Source organism: Dermacentor andersoni, chromosome 8 (genome assembly GCF_023375885.2).
Source record: "Dermacentor andersoni chromosome 8, qqDerAnde1_hic_scaffold, whole genome shotgun sequence".
Classification (NCBI taxonomy): Eukaryota; Metazoa; Arthropoda; class Arachnida; order Ixodida; family Ixodidae; genus Dermacentor; species Dermacentor andersoni.
In genome coordinates, this window is record NC_092821.1 from 22,948,037 (window position 1) to 22,966,431 (window position 18,395).

Here is an 18,395-nt window from a genome sequence, read left to right on the forward strand (position 1 = left end):
ATTTTTTGGGAATGGAAGCAAGGCTACAAAGTTAGTTTTTCTTCAATGTGTTTGTGATTGCTGTCCTATATGTTATTTTGTATTGGACCGCTTACTAGCCTCATTGGCTATCGGTCCAAATATCTGTGTATACATTTTGTTTGTGTTACTCAATAAAGACTTCTTGATTCTTGATTCTTGATTCTTGATTGTTGTACAGCGGGATGAAGCATTTCTTGCAGAGTCTGTACCTGTTCTTGAACACTTTTATTTCAACTTTTACATTAAGGAGCTTCTTCATAAATAAAGATTGTTTATTACGCTAGTGTAGTTGTAGATATCCTTGTAAAAATATGCAGCAAGACAGTACTGAAAGGTAGTTAAGGTGTGCTTTATTATTAAATGCTTTATCAGGAATCACAGGTGGTATTGGTAGATCCTGTTTCTTTATATGTGTTGTTTCTACTACATAAGTCCCTATTGAAATATTCTCACATTATACGAGACAGCAATACTACTCAGAAGGACTGTATAGAGCACTTGTTTCCGAATAGTAAGTTGCAGTGACAAAATTGAAGATGCCAAATACAAGGTGTTGGCGAAGTATAACCAAAAAGCTAGTGTATCTGCCAGTATGACTTTTTACATTGACCTAACTGTGCTTTTAATTATATATCTCTTGCGATTTGTTTCCTTAAAGGTGTTTGTCATTCAATTACTGCAAGTTGCAATGACTGGATGGTTGTCTCTTTCTTTATGTGGGGTGTACACAATGCACAGCATGGATGGTTTGTAATAACTATGGTGTTTTTGCCTGCCATCTTGTTTATATCACCATAGAGTGTAGCAAGAACGCTCACAATTTATGAAGTTTTTCTGTTATATTTGTTCTCTTAGCATGTGCTTGATATTAAACGCTGGATTGTTGCTGTCGCTTGTCGAATTTCACCCATAGATTTGTAAATAAATTTGTTGTATTTGTAACTCAGACCTAGTTCTCTATATTCACATAAACATCCCCATTCACAGAACCGCTGTTTAATCTGGGTCATATGTGGTAGCATGCAGAGGGAATACGACAGCAAAACAAAAACAACTTTGTGTCTGCCAAGTTCACCTTGCCTGTCACAATGGATTTGTATCAACTAGCTAAAAAAAATTTCATAGTGCATGCGTTAAGGCAGTTCGCACGATAAGTGCACAAAGATATCGTGCTAATGCATACTGTGTATCGCGTTGCTTATGCCTACTGTGCACTACTGTTGGGCTCGTTTTCAGTGACACTTGTCTATCTACAACGAATAAAATATTTATTACGACAAATGCGCTCAATAAACATTGCTGTAAGAGACAGTGGTCTAAAATTATGAAGTACAACAAGAACAATAATAAATGACTTAATATAGGTGCGGCATTGTTTCCAACTTAATACTCACATTACACCAGTGTACTTAAAGAACAAAAATATACGTAGTGCTCACATTATTGCAGCAGTGAACTTAAAGAAGAAATGTGCAGGCACTTTGAAGTGGGATGATTTTGTTTATCCTCCCGGCACTGCTACTGCAGTTCGTAACAAGTTTGTAAACAATAAAGGATACAAAAAATGGTAATGGAAGAACAGCATGTAAATAAGCTTCAGATCCGCTATCTGTTAGCAAGCTTTGCCAAGGACTAGAGCAATATAACCAAAAGTATGAACAAGAAAATATTTCTCTGTACGTAGCCATTGTAGGGGCTTTTAATTATGCACTATTCGTTATGACAAAATCATGTGTGGTTGAAGGTTTGCTAAAACGCAGCACATGTGAAATATGTGATCTATTGCAGGAATCAGCGAAATTGGTATACGGTGATTTAAGATATTGTAATGCTTAATCCTCTTAATTGCCCTCTCCACATGTATGCGGACAGAAGCAACAGAGTAAGTCTGTTCCATTTCCTCAGGTGTGAAAGGAACATTGCTTCCTACTGAAAAAGGTGGCATTATGAGGACTACTCCTCTATCAGCAAGGGAAGTTCTGATGCCTGGAAAGCCTCTGTCAGCCAAAATTGTGTCTTGAGCTTCAATAAGGTTCAAAAAATTTGAATCTAATGTAATATAAGTGTACATCTGCCACCATATGGTTTGGACTTGAATACCACCATTCCATTTGGAATGATAGCAACAAGAAATTTTAATGTGTAGGTTCCTTTGTATGTCGAGTAGAGCATGTGTTGCTGCCTTACCTCGGATGGGGTTTCAGTTTTCATTTCTGTGCAATCAATGATGAGTGTGCACTGTGGATAGTTTACTTTAAAACAAGATGGCTGCGACAACATTATGTCAGTTATAGGGGGCTTGTAAATCCAGTCCTTTGTTATTTCAGTCAGTGTGTGCAGCACAGTGTAGAATGCACGGGACGCAGTTTTCTCATGCACTCCAAAAAGAATAGCAACTGCAGAGAATGATATTCCCAGCTTCATTTTCATTAAAAACATGAGCAACTTATTTTCGACTGTAACATCACTACTCCTCTCCCTAACTGTTGGTAACAAACTGAGTAATAATGCAAACACATTGCTGTCAACACCACACAGACTTCTTAGTGCATCTGGGCTGCCAATGATGCTGTGGAAGCCACCAAAAAAGCATGTTCTAGTGCTAGGGCCAACAGCAACACTCCGTAAAATATGCTGCTGAGTGACAACAGTTCCACTAGCACATTCCGCAGGAACAACCTTAAGACTTTGAGGGGAAAGTTCAGGATCGGGAATACCTCCTTCAGTGACAGGGAGAACTTCTGTTTCGATGCTGTGAATCTGCAAGCAAGGAACCAGAAAGAAAAGAATTGGAGATACGTGCATTTGAAATCCCAAGAATTGATACAAAGCATACCTTAATTCTGGCAAACTTACATTTTGCATTTCAGCTGCAGCATGTTCTTGGGTTGTGCAGCTTGGTATAGTGCCTCTTGCACACTCGGCAGAAGTTGAAAGATCTGTGCTTTGCCCAGTTGTAGCTGCAGCATCTACCTGGTGTCTTTTCTGCCATCTGAAAAGTAGAATGCTGAGGCATGTATGTGATGCATGTAGATAGTGAACAAGGGACACCATGATTTTTAAAGGAATATAGCACTGAAACACAATATTCAACAAAAAAAAAGTTGAGAAAATTAGAACACACCTGTCTTTCCTTTTTTCATTTCATCAACAGGTTTGTTTATGTGCATATAAACATAAAAATCGAAGCATTTCAAATTGGTTCATATTGAAAATGTCCTGAACACAAGACTTAAGTATCTCCTACATTTTTTATGCATATTATTGTAATGTTATTTCTCGCAATTATTTACAGACAGCAAATCCTTCCATAGACGTTTTCAGGGCAACAAACAGAAAACGTTTCCTAAGGCAGCAAACAGCGTGCGAACATAACGAAAGTGCGCTTCCTACAGTGCCTGCGCGCCGCATCTTTCTGTCTCGCAGGAGCTACAGCAGACGCTTCAAGCAACACACGCGCACAAATAAATGTGAATAAACGCGACATTTTTTTACACACTTGCGTTACTTCGCAATTACTCATCGAGTGCACCTACAGCAACTTTATTGCTCACATTTGAAAAACGCAGTCGAGCAGGCTCAGCACACTGCGAAGCGTGCTTGTTGTATCGGCGCAGGACGTACAAAGTACCGAAACTAGAAATGAGCTCGTGATACAGCGATGCTCTAGGACAAGATGTTGAATTCATAAACGGATCAAAATGTTTGGTTAAACTGACCTGCCAAATCTCTCCGCTCCACTTGTTGAGTCAACCGGAGGCGGACGTCTGTAAACAGGTGGAAATACCGATGGCACATACGCAGGATGGTCCGCAATGTTGCTTTTTCTGTTGCCAACGAAGTGGCGGCTGCATATTCTGGAGTTTTCGCTTGGTTGCCACATTCCTCCGTCAGGGCTACGCAACACAATTACAACAGAACAACATTATACACTTTCTCATGCGAGGCGCTGTGTTGTGGGGAATGCAAGTAATTCGATTACCCCACACGTTGCACGGCCCGTATCCAGCGCTCTCGCCTTTCCCCTTCATAAGATCGCGATGGAAAGCGGTAAAACTGTACGTTGTTATTCAGTCCTTCACGTTCATGACAATTCACAACACAACAGTAGCGTCGATTCCGGCGTTTCTTCGTAGCGCGCGGAGCTATCGATGCTGCCGTCGCTTCTGCCATCGGTCCGACGAGTGAGCCAACAAGCTCTTTATGGCAGTTCGGCGGCACGTCCAACTAGCGGAGACATTCATAGCTGTCTGTCTGGGTGCTAAATGCGCAAAACACTCGCAATATGTCCCAAAATCAGTTTAATCGTTGATTCGCACTCGCTATCTCCATAGGCAACTTAGCAAGGAAGTCGGGCCTCGCACTACTCAATTACTGCCTCTTCGTATCGGCAGGTGGCGCTACGCGTATTTCAAAACTCCAGAGTCTGACGTCCATGCGGTAGGTGGTAATGCGCAGCTGTTCCAGCGTTCTGCCTGTCTCATTGTGACGTTTCCTCCCAATATGCTTGCGCAGTTTCGGTCGTTCATTTCAACTTCTCCATTTATCGTCTGCATTGGGAGTTTGATTATGAGTGCAGCGACTTCACATTGCTGGCTGACACGTCTTTTCGGAAGAGCGTGCGCCGAAGGCAGCCGTGGTATAGATTTAATATTCCGCGATATGATCACGTAGTACGTGTTGGACTGTGTGTGTTGGTCCCACATATGGCCGGTATGGGACATCCCGTTGAGAACATCCTTCGGACATTCATAGGAATAAAGTTTCGGGATTTTGTTTAGATCCCAGAAGTTCAGTCGTGTGGATGTCTGAAGGATGTTTTAAATAGGACATCCCGAAATTAATGTCCACATGTTATCCACTGGGCGTACTGACCGGGACTTGGACGTTCGGATTTAATCGGGATGTCCAGAGGATATTCGTGGTCCAATGGGTGGCGATCCTGAACTCTTGTTCCTTTGCCCGGCTATTCATCATTACCCTTGTTCTTCTGCACATTAATCTTCAACCCCACCCTTAAACTCTCACTGTTAAGGTCCTCAATCATTTGTTGTAACTCGTCTGCATTGTTGCTGAGTAGAACAATGTCATCGGCAAACCGAAGGTTGCTGAGATATTCGCCGTCGATCCTTACTCCTAAGCCTTCCCAGTTAATAGCTTGAATACTTCTTCCAAGCACGCTGTGAATAGCATTGGAGAGATTGAGTTTCCCTGTCTGCCCGATTTCTTTATACCTATCTTCCTCCTTTTTTGTGTAGAATTCAGGTAGCTGTGGAACTTCTGTAGATATTTTCCAAGGTATTTACGTAAGCATTCTGTACTCCTTGATTACGTAATGTTTCTATGACGGCTGGTACCTCTACTGAATCAAATGCCTTTTCGTAATCTATCAAAGCCATATAGAGAGGCTTATGGTACACTGCGGATTTCTCGATAACCTGATTAATGACATGTCTGGGATCCATCGTAGAGTATCCCTTCCTGAAGCCAGCCTGTTCCCTTGGTTGACTAAAGTCCATTGTTGCCCTTATTCTATTGGATAATATTTTGGTAAATATTTAATATTGTTACGCGCGAAGGAGACCGTTTATAACCATTACGGATGAAGGGGACCGTTTACTTTAGGTAGCGAAGGTGAGCGCAAGAGCGGCCCGCTGGTTGATCAACTGAGCGTCGTCCTCTTCTTCCTTCCCCCACGCGGGACCGCCAGCACGTTCACTGGTCTTTGTTTTCTTCATGCGTAACAATATAATACTATTAAGCTAATAATAATACTATTAAGCTAGTAAGCTAATAGGCCTATAACTTTTCAATTCTTGAACGTCTCCCTTTTTGTGGATTAGTATAATGTTTGCAGTCTTCCAGTTTTCCATTCCATTCCATTCCATTCCATTCCATTCCTTTATTTCAGCATTCAACTTTAACTGGAACCCTTGCAGTCGATAGACACTTCGTATAAAGTGCCGCCAGTTTTCCAAGCATTATGTCACCCCCATCTTTGATTACATCGACTGTTACTCCGTCTTCTCTTGCTGCTCTCCCTCATTTTGTATCTTTCAAGGCCCTTCTGACGTCATCGCTAGTTATAGGAGAAGTGTCTGTATCCTGTTCATTACTGTTTCTAATGGAGGTATCCTGGCTCCTCTGGGTACTGTACCGGTCAGTACAGAATTCTTCAGCTTCTTTTACTATATCTTCGAAATTACTGATGATATTACCCAGCTTATATTTCACTACGTACATCTTGGTTTATCCTATGCCAAGTTTCTCACTGATTTGAGGCTGCGGCCATATTTTACGGCTTCGATCTTGTCTTTCTCACGTTATAGTTTCGAATATCACTTATTTTCGCCTTGTTGATCAGTTTTGACAGTACCGCGAATTCTATCTTATCTTTTGAGTTGGACACTTTCATTCTTTGTCGCTTCTTTATTAGGTCCTTTTTTACTTGGGAGAGCTTGCCTACTAGCTGCCTTAGTGCCTTGCCTCCCACTTCAATTTCTGCCTCTGAAGCCAGCCTAGTTACGGTTTCATTCAATATCTCTATCTCATCTTCATTTCTCTGTTCTAAGGCTGCATATTTGTTTGCAAGTACCAGCCTGAATTTGTCTGCTTTTACCCTTACAGCCTCCTGGTTGACCTGTTTCTTCTCGACAAATTTTACTCTTTCTCTACTCAAATTGAAGTGAATCCTAGCCCTCACTAACCTATGATCACTGCACTTTACCTTACCTATTACTTCTACATCCTGCACTATGCAGGGATCAGCAGAAAGTATGAAGTCAATTTCATTTCCTGTTTCACTATTATGGCGTTTCCACGTCCACTTTCTGTCGCTACGCTTCCTGAAAATAGTGTTCATTATTCGAAGCTTATTCCTTTCTGCGAATTCTACCGGGATCTCTCCTCCAGCGTTCCTAGAATCCACACCTTAGTTGCCTATTGCTGGTTCACCAGCCTGATTTCCCCCCCCCCCCCCCACTTTTGCATTGATGTCGCCCGTTACTACAGTACACTGAGTTTGCGCTTTTCTCATCGCTAATTCAACATCTTCATAAAACTGATCTACTTCTTCATCATCTTGACTGGATGTTGGAGCGCAGGCTTGTTGTATTACCTTTAATCGATACCTCTTATCAAGTTTTATTATGACTACATCTACCCTCTCTATAATGCTGTAGAATTCGTCAATGCTGTCCGCTATATCCTTATGGATTAGGAATCCTCTCCCGTATTGCTTCTTATCTGGCAGACCTCTATAGCAGAGGACATGGCCGTTATTCATCAATGTATACGCCTCTCCAGTTATCATCATTAACCTTCCCTCCTGCTATCAGCGACCACAAAGTTCTTCACACAACCTTTTTCTTTTCCGCACCACCACGTGCAACATATCGCAAAACTATCAGCCTATACGATAAAGGAAACTTCGAAGCCATTAATGACGAACTGACTGCCTTTCTACCACACTTTCAATCTAGATTTTACGAGCGAACCACTCGTACAAATTGGACGCTGTTTAAAACTAAAATTACTGAATTAGCTGACAAACATATACCGAAAATTACCTTCCGTCCAAACCATCGGAACCCATGGTTCACTAACCATGTAAAACGACTAGAAAATAAGAAAAAGAAATAATTTTTCGATCTGCCAAGCAAAGTACAAATGCTAACACATGGGAAAAGTATTATTCTGCCGAAAAAATGTACTTATCTGCTGTTCGCAGCGCCAAGCATACCTTTTTTAACATCGATCTACCGAAAATACTCAGAGACAACCCCAAGAAATTCTGGGAAGTAATAAACCCCCCTGAAACTCGCGCCATTACTCTTGCTGACGATTCTGGAGATATCATGACTGATACCGACTGCGCCATTTCGTTCAACGGTGCCTTCGCCTCAGTTTTTACTAAAGATACTAGTTCTCCCCTACTATTATTGTCTAGTAACATAGTATCTGTAATGCCGGCCATCGCGTTCTCCGTAGATGGTATCTCCAAAGTAATTGATAACCTCAAACTATCTTCATCCACTGGTGTCGATGGTATTAACTCGAAACTGTTAAATACTAAGCATATCTCAGCTGCATTTTTGTGTCTCTTATCTTCTCAGTCACTTTTAGCAGGTTACATCCCTTATGAGTGGAAAGTAGGAAAGATCATTCCTATCTACAAGGGAGGAAGCAGGAATAACCCACTAAATTATCGGCCCATCTCCTTAACAAGTCTTCCATGTAAGATAATGGAGCACATAATTTACTCACTCATCATGGACCATTTAGACGCCAACAATTTTTTTCATCCTGCTCAGCATGGATTTCGTAAGGGCTTTTCTTGCGAGACCCAACTAGCCCTTTTCCTTCACGACCTTCATGCGAATCTTGACTGTAATAAACAAACTGATGCTATCTTCCTCGACTATGCAAAAGCTTTTGACGAAGTCCCTCACCGCCACTTATTACATAAGCTTTCTTTCTTGAATTTAGACATGGATGTATTAAAATGGCTAGAAACGTTCCTCATTAACCGCGAACAATTCGTTACTATCAACGACCAGCCCTCCGTCAACCTCCCAGTATCATCAGGTGTCCCTCATGGGTCTGTTCTTGGACCACTTCTATTTTTAATATACATCAATGACTTACCCCTTCATGTAACTTGCAAATTTCGGATGTTCGCTGATGACTGCGTGCTTTATCATACCATTAACAATGACACTGATGGAGACAATTTGCAACAAAATCTCAACCATGTACAGTCTTGGTGTGCCCATTGGCTAATGACTCTTAATCCCAAAAAATGTAACCATATGTCATTTACTCGTAGTCGTACACCCTTCTTGCCTTCTTACACAATAGCCAACAATCGGATTGAAACAGTAAAATCATTCAAGTACCTAGGCGTCATAATTTCCTGTGATCTTAACTGGGGCACGCATATCAAAAGCATCGGCGAACAAAATACTCGGCTTTATGAGGCGCCACTTGCGTCATGCGCCTCAGCATGTCAGACTTGTGGCGTACAAATCACTTATCAGGCCTAAAGACGAATATGCGTCACCAATCTGGAACCCATATCAAAAATATCTCGTTAACGCGCTTGAGCGCTTCCAAAATCGTGCGGTAAGGTACATTCATTCATCCTACTCATATGATGTAAGCATATGATCTTTAAAAGAGAAATCTGAGTTAGAGTCTCTCTCGCACCGCCGTAAGATATCCAGCGTTGGTCTCTTTCATGTTTTTCTACAGTTCCCTTAATCGTGTGCCATACATCATTCCACCCGCAAGAATATCGCAACGCGCTCGTCATCCACTCCAAGTTTTAAAACCACGCTCACACACAACTACCTTCTCTGCTTCTTTTTTTTCGCGAACAGCAACTGATTGGAATGCCCTTTCCCACCATGTTGTATATACAAATAATCACCATGTGTTCATTGCTGAGGTTGCTTCTATTTTGTCAAATTAATTACTTTTTTGTACAATTTCATCATCTACCGCACGTTTTTGATTGTATGCAATGTATCTACCTTTTTTCAAATGTTCCACTAGTTACTGAAATGAATTGTCCATTGCCAATGTTTCTTCTCTTCGGCCAAATTAACTGTTGCTTTTTTATTCTAATTGACAATTTGACACGAGTATGCACTTGTTTATACAAAGTATCTACCACTTTTCAAATGTTTCGTTTGTTATCATGTTGAATTTTCGTTACAAGATGTACCCCACCCCTTATGTAACACCCTAATCCCGGCCATGGCGGCCGCATTTCGATGGGGGCGAAATGCGAAAATACCCGTGTACTTAGATTTAGGTGCACGTTAAAGAACCCCAGGTGGTCGAAATCTCCGGAGTCCCCCACTACGGCGTGCCTCATAATCAGAAAGTGGTTTTGGCACGTAAAACCCATAATTAAAAAAAAATTATTATGTAACACCCCTGATAAAGGGGCCTTTAAGGAAATAAACTGACCTGACCTGATAATCTCACTAAGGCCGATCATATCCCAGACGATGTCTGATAGTTCCTCAAAGAGTCCTGCTAAGCTAGCCTCACTCGACAGAGTTCGGCAATTAAAGGTTGACAGGGTCAGTTTCCATTGGCGGCCTGTCATGACCCAGATATTCTTTTAGCACCCTCTGCTGTGTTATAGGTCTGACCGCCGACTTGGTCAGATGCTCTGCAGCTGCTGGGGATTGAGGGCCATGGGTTTATTGAACGAATCATTAGGGAGGTAGTGGCCGAATATTGCACCAGGGAGGCCAATTCTTGTTCTGGTGAGGGAGCGTCTTTGTTGAAGCTTATTGGACCTTCCTAATTTGGTTGTACCTGGATTAGTATAGCCCCACTCGCTTTCGGCATCTTTTGCCGGTGTCAGGCGTCACTCCAAGACTGCAGATGTAGTGCACTGGAAGAGGTGAATTTCAAGCTCACCATCGTCAAATAAAAAAAAGAACTTATACAAGGATTCGAACTTTCGACTATGGCAACCCAGCATTCCACATAGCTGTCAGATAATCCTGTAGGCGGCGAAGCTACCTTATCGCCGACAAGTGCATCCCAGAGGCACTACGTGCCTAAACACTTAATTGATTTGTCCCCGATAGATGTGCTTTCCTGATCGCGACGCGTAACTCAATATAGAACGATTTAAAAATGATTATGGCCTCGTGAACTCGGCTAGGCAAACTCTACACGCGTACCGACGACCTTTCACAGATGCATATACACGTCGTCATCTACAGGAGTACAATTGGAAACCCGCGAAAACGAATATAAGTGCAAATGTAGAAGAAATAACTGGACGCCAACTTCGATTTTTTTTTACTTGATGACAATCTGTATGTGAACTTTCCAACTATTGCCGTTACGTTATTTTTTTCTTATTGTTTGCGTGCTACTCCAAACCTTCTCATTTCTCTTTCTCTTCTTTTAGCGCTACAATTATTTTGCGGGGGGGGGGGGGGTGCTCTCACTATAATGTCAGCGCGAGGCATGTCGGCAGAGTCAGTTTCAGTTTCAGTCAGTTTCAGTCAGTCAGTTTAAGTTTTATTCCAACTACTCGGCGAGGCTTTTTAGCACCGTGTCTGCTTGTTGCCGCTCAGCTAAGTCTTCTGCGCTCATTGTTTCTAGGAAGGCGTCATCATCCTCGTCGTCTTTCGGCGGCGGGTCAATGGGGCGCGCGTTATAGGCAGTCGGCATCAGAGTGCTTCCGCCCGAACTTGTTGACGACGGGGATGTCAAATTCCTGCAGTATTCGACTCCATCATGCGAAGCGTCCTGAACGCTCCTTTAAATTTCCAGTCAACATAAGGCATTGTGGTCGCTTACGACATTGAAGTGCCGGCCGTATAGGCATGGGTGGAATTTCGTGGTAGCCGAAACGATAACAAGGCATTCTTTTTCTGTCGTACAATAATTGGCTTCCGCTTTCGACAACGACGGACAGGGTTTTAAGCTTTTGGAAGGCTTTTTCTTGTTGCGCTTGCCACTTGAAATCGACACTTGATCGTAAGGAAGTGAGTGATTGTGATGTGTGAGAAAGGTTAATGGCTCGGCGACGCGCGACAAATTCTTGATGAAGCGTATGTAATAAGCACACAAGTGAAGGAATCTGCACACTGTCGGTGGGCTGTGGAAAGTTAACGCTGGCAGATGTCTTCTGGGATCAGGGCGGACGATGATGTTGACCAACAACAGAAGCTCGTCGTAAGCGAAGCGGCACTTTTCTGGTTTCGTAGTAAGTCCTGATGACTTCATGGCCTGTAGTAATGCCCCAAGCCGCCTAAGGTGATCGTAAATATTCCCGGCGAAAACGACGACATCGTCTAAGTAGACGGGACAGGTCTGTCATTTCAACCCTGCTAACACAGTGTCCATTACGCGCTGGAACGTTGTAGGCGCAGAGCACAGTCCGAATGGTATGACCTTGAACTCACAGAGGCCGTCCGGCGGGATGAATACGCTCTTTCTTGCGATTACTCTCGCCGACTTCCATTTGCCTGTAGCCAGTCTTGAGATCCATCGACGCGAATCATTTAGCGTTGGAGAGCCGATGCAATCCGTCGTGTATGCGTAATAGGGGGTATGCGTCCTTTTTAGTGATCTTGTTCAGTCGACGATAATCGACGCAGAAACGTAGGGTTCCGTCCAAGTTCCGTTCTTCACCAAGACCACAAGTAAGGGCTCTGGAAGAGTGACCTAGCGCACTCTTCGGTTATTATGCGATGCTTTGCAACTGGTGTTTGTCGAACCCTCGATGACACCGAAAAGGAGTCTTCTTCTAGTCGGAGAAGACTTCTGAGCTGTTGCTGCTTACTTATGGGCTTACTTATGAATTCTAATTCGGGAATTACGGTCGTCGAGGTAGATGCAGCAATTGAGCAAGTACGAACGCACTGCGGTTTCAGCAGTTTGTTAAAAAAATTTGTTAAAAAGATTTTAAAACATTCGACAGTCTGAAAAATATAGAAGCACGACGTTTACAAATTAATAGCTTTGCATCAAGAAAAGATATCGCGGTTCTGTAAACGGCATCCATTAGATCATTCAAAGCTGACAAATTCGAAATGTCATTTTACATCTTACGTGAACTTATTACGTTGTTCACAAGGGTTCTGCAAAGGCGGCATTTACATATTACTATTTTTTTTTTATATTCATGTGTAACATATCAATTTTGTCCGCCTTAGATGTAGTATTAGATGAGATTCACCGATTTGCAATATCATTTTTCGTTGTTGAGTTACGGAGTTGTAAACTTGATAGTTTCGTTTCTGAAAATGTTTGATTTTTGCCAATTGTTAATAAAAAAATTGACATAACTGAAACATTCGAAACCAACAGTTACAAGATTTTAAGTTTTTCTTTTAAATGCAACAAACTTCATCAAATTTGGTGCAGTGGTTGCTGAGAAAAACGAATTACAGTTTTACATGTATTTAGATAGGAGCACCGGAGCTAAAGCTTCCTCTTAAAGGGACACTAAAGGTTAATATTAAGTCAACGTGGACTGTTGAAATAACATCCCAGAAACCTCGAAACGCTTGCTTCGTGCGAAGAAGGGACTTCTTTTAAGAGAAAATACGTTCTGAAGCGTCCGCGTACCTCTAGCGCCGTTCAAATCGCCCGCCTTCCTATCGAGGAGTGGTGACGTCATGGTCTCACAGTGACGTTGCGATGGCGCTACGGCTTTTCTGCGCAAAACGCAAACGCGCGGCCAGAAACAGAGCGAAGACGGAGCCGACAGCAGCGCAAAAACGGAACTATGGTGGCTAGCGGAAGGGAAGCGCGCGACGATAAGCTGGTTCTTTATTTTATGACGCCAACTTCGACGCTCGTTGCAAAGGGCGACCTTGACAACGACACATTGGCTCGCGATGTTGGGCTCGACTTCAGCGATTTAAGCGCTGGTGAACATGACCTGCTGCTGAGTGAGGGCTCGCGCTGCCGGCGTCGTTGCGTACTACCGCGACGGCGGCTTCGACACCGGCTCTCCGGAGCGCGAAGGCAACTAGTACTCCAGCGATGCGACCTCGGGCCACGAAGACCGTCTGCCGTCGCGAGCAAGTTTCGCGAGCCAGCAGAACCAGCGCAGCACGACGCGATAACGAAACAACTGAAACTCCAAAGCGCGCGCGGCGCAGAGTCGAGCGCGTAGAGTCGAGCGAAAGCGAAACTTTTCGACCACCCACACTACTCAGGGGTAACGTCAAAGTGTTTTTTCTTAGAGTCGAATAGAAGTTGACAAGTAGCATTTTCTTCCGTCTTATAATCTAATGAAATAAACTTTTTAATACGAGTAGTTGAGTACTAGTGATATAAATTATGATGAGGAGTGCCTTCGTCATCGGGCTAGTACCGGAATGTCGCTGGGGGGTCTCAAATCGTGTCGTGCATTTACCTAAATTTCTCGGTTACTAAAGCTCTGTTCGCGATTATATAGACGCCTTAGACGTTCTAGAGCACTGCTTTATCGCTTTAACTTGACTTCGTGGTAACCTTTAGTGTCCCTTTAAGGAGGAGGCCAAGCTGCAACATGAGCCCCCCCCCCCCCCCCCCTCGAACGAAATTTCTGGCTACGCACTGCCTGGCAGTACCTGCGCATGGCTGTGCGCGCGGATGACCGCGTATACAAAGCCCGCGCTATACCTTGGAGATAACATCCGGCATGTGCAAAGCATGGTCCAGTTGGGATGGCTGGTGGCTACATGCACGCTTTCTTCCAATGCGCCGACCCTAGTGCTGCTATAAACAAGATACAACATAGCGCAACTAGCGTTCCAAAGTAACTGTTTGTCAGTAAAAGCATGAGATGTTTATGTCAACGATAACTTCAAGTATGTTGCACGATATGAGAGAGATTATGAGCTGAACGTAAAATTTGCGATCAACTATATTGCGGTTTAGTCGACCCGCTCTTTCGCTATGAAGCCTTATGATCACGCTTAGGCTGCAAAGCCGCGCCGCTCCATTAGGCCGCTGTCTTGCACTTAGTCACGAGATCACGTACGTGACCGTGACGGTTGCGGTTTCATAGAAGGCGCATAAATTATATAACGTTTGTTGGTCTAAAAGTATAAATATTTATAAATAAAGACTATAGACAGTAACCAGAGAGCGCCATGCTACGCGAGCACGGAGTGAGGGCGGCGCCAAACAAATGGAAATGCAGCGATTCGGCCGGAGCGTAGGAGACGAGTGCATCGAGTCTCCCTGCTTACATCATCGCAGCGTCGCCATCGGTCGCGCTCGAGGCCAGAGCAGTGGCGAGCTCACGACGCTCGTGCCGGCAGCGGAAGGCAGAACGCTGCCTCGGCACCGACAGCTCGCCACTTGAGCGTAGCGTGGACGGTGCACCCACTTCGCCTCGTTGTTGTTGCAGCGGAACACGTGCGCAGCCAGGCCTTCTAAACCTCCGCGCGAGTGCCCCGCGTTTGCCGTCACGCGGGAACGCACGACAACGGCGGCGGCAACGACGATGTCCTTACGCCTCGAGCGTAATTACTGTCCGAATAACGGCACCACCCCTGACAACACTCGCGTGGCGCAGAAAACAGAGATGCCCCATTTCATGGTTGCTTTCTTTTTCCAAGACTGCTTAAGTTGACTCATTCCCGAGATTGTTAGTTTATGGTCACATTTAGGTTAACGACTTCATTAGTTACATTTCTCTTTTTCCTCCTACCGCCCGATTCTTGTCCAAGACCGTGTAGCCGGCACGCGCCCTCGTCTGTGATCATCATCAGCAACAGCAGCACTCTCTCCAAGGGCGACGCAGAGCGAACGCGTGTTCCCTGCAGCCATGAACATTTTCGGTGGCGGCGATGCAGCACAGCCCTTCGAAGTCGTCAAGGAGAGCTCGGGTCGAGGAAGAGGCAGAGCCAAGCTCAACGCCCAGGCGCCCATCATGGGATCGTCCTGCACTGTGCCGCAGCAGCAAAAACCAGCAGCGACGACCCCGGTGTCACGAGGCTGCGGACCACCCTCGAACGCGCTTCCCCAACTCGACGCTGGGTGCTATTGGCTGCAGCACAGCGAAGCACAACGAGACTCCCAGATGCAAAAGGTCAGGCCGAGGCCCGAATCCTCTAGTTATGTTTCCACTCACAGCGTGCCAGCTTGGCCTATATGCAGTGCGTGACAAACGAACATTCGCTTATAACGTCGCAGTTGTGTTTTCGCAGTTGCTGCTCTTTTACGGCTAAGCTGTTAGCCTCTAGTTGGGCTTTTTGTGTCCGCGTCCCAAGTTTCACTCAGACAAAAAGAAACGGCAGGTGGAAGACTTTTGAGTTTCAGCGTTACAGAATTATGTTTTCTCGTATATCGAATTACAATCCGATGCGGTCATGTGTGCAGGTTGCGTGTAAGTGGTACTTTACAAATTTTGTGCCATATTTTACTTTGACAAATTGACAGTTCAATGACGCACTTGCGCTCTACTAGAAGACCTACTAAAATGCGCCGCAGTTCCGCTCACGTGCGCGCAGGCGCGACGAACGTGCGTCTGATGCGCGGGCGCTCCAGCGCTCGTTGCATCTGCTGCGCAGCGTGTGCAACGACCGTAATCGACATCACAGCAAACACTGTTCAGAAAGTCACAGAGACGATTCATTTTGTGAACGCGGGTTTGGTGCAAGCGTATGGACGCCGCAAGCATGCACCGCGGCGTCGAAGATACAAACGGCGACGGTGCGAACGCGGTCGCGGACGCTACAATAATGGAGGAAGGAAAAATATAAGAGGGAGCATTGCGTCACGCAGCCGGCCATGGCAAGCGAACCGCATTGGTGGCCCAACACGTGACCATTTGCATCTAGATCACGGAGCGAGAATCGAGATTTGCTGAGGCGTTTGGTTCCCAGTAGCTATGCCAGTAGTTTTTATTAGGTGAGAGTTTGTTCGGCTGCCCTGCCGTAGCTCTGCCTGCAGAGCGGGAACACGAAAACCAACCGCGCGCTTTGACGTGTGATCACATGTTGGGCCGACAGGTTTGGCTTCAATCGCTGTGGGATATGCTCCCTCTTATCTTTTTAAAGTGCAACGCCGGCGATTTTTGACCATGTCAAGGTAATAGAATATTTAGGTTCCCGAGAAACCCCCGGTCACACGTCTGATAGAATTGTTTCAGAAAATAATTTTAAATGAGCAAAAAAGAGCAAAAACGTAAGCGAAACCTGACTAAGCAGCCGATCGAACCTCTTCGTGTGACGTCAAGGGTGTATACACCGGGGAAGGCGCGCAAGGCATGCCGGTCTCGCCCGCTGGCAGCGAAGAGCAGGCGCTCGGCTGAGTTGTGACAGACAGCTCTTCGGATGTGTCACATATTGACTGGCATTATTCTCACGAATTTGATAGCCACGAATCACCGTTCGCATTCAACCCGCCTTCGTGAGAGTCAGCACCCATGTGCTACATATGATGCTGCAACATGAAGACCAAGGGTAGCCCAAACCACTGATGTTTTACGTCCTGCTTGCTACTTTAGGTGTATACCTCTTCTGAGGGAAGCGCTTCGCACGCTCACTGTAAGATGTCGAGCAAGACTTTCCGCGTTTGTATTTCGCAAAAACGCCGCTGACTGTCCAAAGAACCCAACGGTGCATTTGTTTGCGTCGATCGGCAGGTGCAGCGACCACTCGTCGTTCGCTTGAGGTATAACGCTATAGCCGCGCATCGTTGACATCAAATAACGTTAGAACATATTAGAACAGGAAGATTTTGTGCGTGTAAGCACTCTTGCATCTCTCTGAATTGCGCTGATATGAGCGACCACACACCTTCGAAAACAGCGAGCGGGAGACTAGTACGGGAGCGTTATGCTGCCTACTTATCATTCACCGTATTTTCTTCACGCACACAATATGTTCCGTAAAGTGGACATAGATGAAGACTTTGCGCGTGTGATAGTTCATTTAGTGTACGCGTAGTTTTCTCGCAAAAACGCCGATTGGCAGCTGAACGAGGCGGTTGTTTACGCTGCTGTATCGAAGGGGCCTACGCTCGCTGCCCATTTGGGATACGAGGCAAGCAGTGCACCTCGGAAGCTAAGTAATGAGTCGGCATGACAATAAGTGAAAATACATCCATCTTCGTGGTCGCATTTAATTTAAGGAAGTGCCGGTGAGTGCGGCGGGCAGCTTTCCGTCAAAAACGACAACGCACCGATGTCGATACTGCTGCATGTCGTCGCGTCTTGCTTTCTGTGTGTGCACTGTACGAAATGAGGAATGGTTTATTTCAAATCTGTATGGGCAAAACTGAACCACAGAAGTAGTTTTCTTCACTGATGGCTTAATTAGCTTCAGGTCAGTCGATCAGGTCCGCCAGCTGCAGACGCATGTACACGACTGTGATATATAAGCTACAATATTGTCAACGGCGCAACGCCTGGTGGGCCGCTGGGAAAGCGCATATTGCAACACGTGCAAAAAAGAGCCGCCGCGAACATGCACAGTGACCAGTGCAGCGTCGAAGCACCAATGCAAAAAGGGTGCGAACGCGGTCACAGACGCAACATGTCGTCTGCACCTTCGCTGTACATCCACTTTCACAGGGTGGAATGGAGGCGGATTTTTTTTATGAGAGTGCAGCTCTTATACTCCATCTCACAACTTGATAATGTCGAAGCTTGCGCGAGTTGATTCAAATCGACATGTCTGCACAGCGCAAAAAACGAGGACACATGATAGCACACAATAGAGGCACTGTATTGTGCCCTATTTTCTGTCTTCGTCTTTTCCGCTATGTAGACATGGCCATCTCACAAGCTGGTTGCAGCACTGTGCAAGCCACACGAATTCTTAGCCAGTAGGATGGCCGAGTGCCCCTCGAGATTCGCTCATCCGCGCCGCGTCGTCTTCGCGGAGTCT

At 45.0% G+C, this 18,395-nt stretch overlaps 1 protein-coding gene and 1 pseudogene across 3 annotated transcripts in view; one reads left to right on the top strand and one right to left on the bottom strand.

Moving 5' to 3' along the window:
• Positions 1–203: 203 nt before the first annotated feature.
• LOC140219776 (uncharacterized) lies at positions 204–3,913 on the bottom strand (annotated as a pseudogene).
• A 10,939-nt stretch (positions 3,914–14,852) lies between these two features.
• The window catches only part of LOC140219995 (uncharacterized), a 75,255-nt gene continuing 71,712 nt past the window's right edge, over positions 14,853–18,395 (top strand). Inside the window, exon 1 of one of the 3 annotated variants that reach the window (XM_072290151.1) lies at positions 14,853–15,592. In XM_072290151.1, coding sequence (XP_072146252.1) covers positions 15,329–15,592 — 264 coding nt within the window. In that variant the 5' untranslated portion in view covers positions 14,853–15,328. The remainder of the gene's footprint in view (positions 15,593–18,395) is intronic. The other 2 variants (XM_072290149.1, XM_072290150.1) reach the window with 2 other exon arrangements.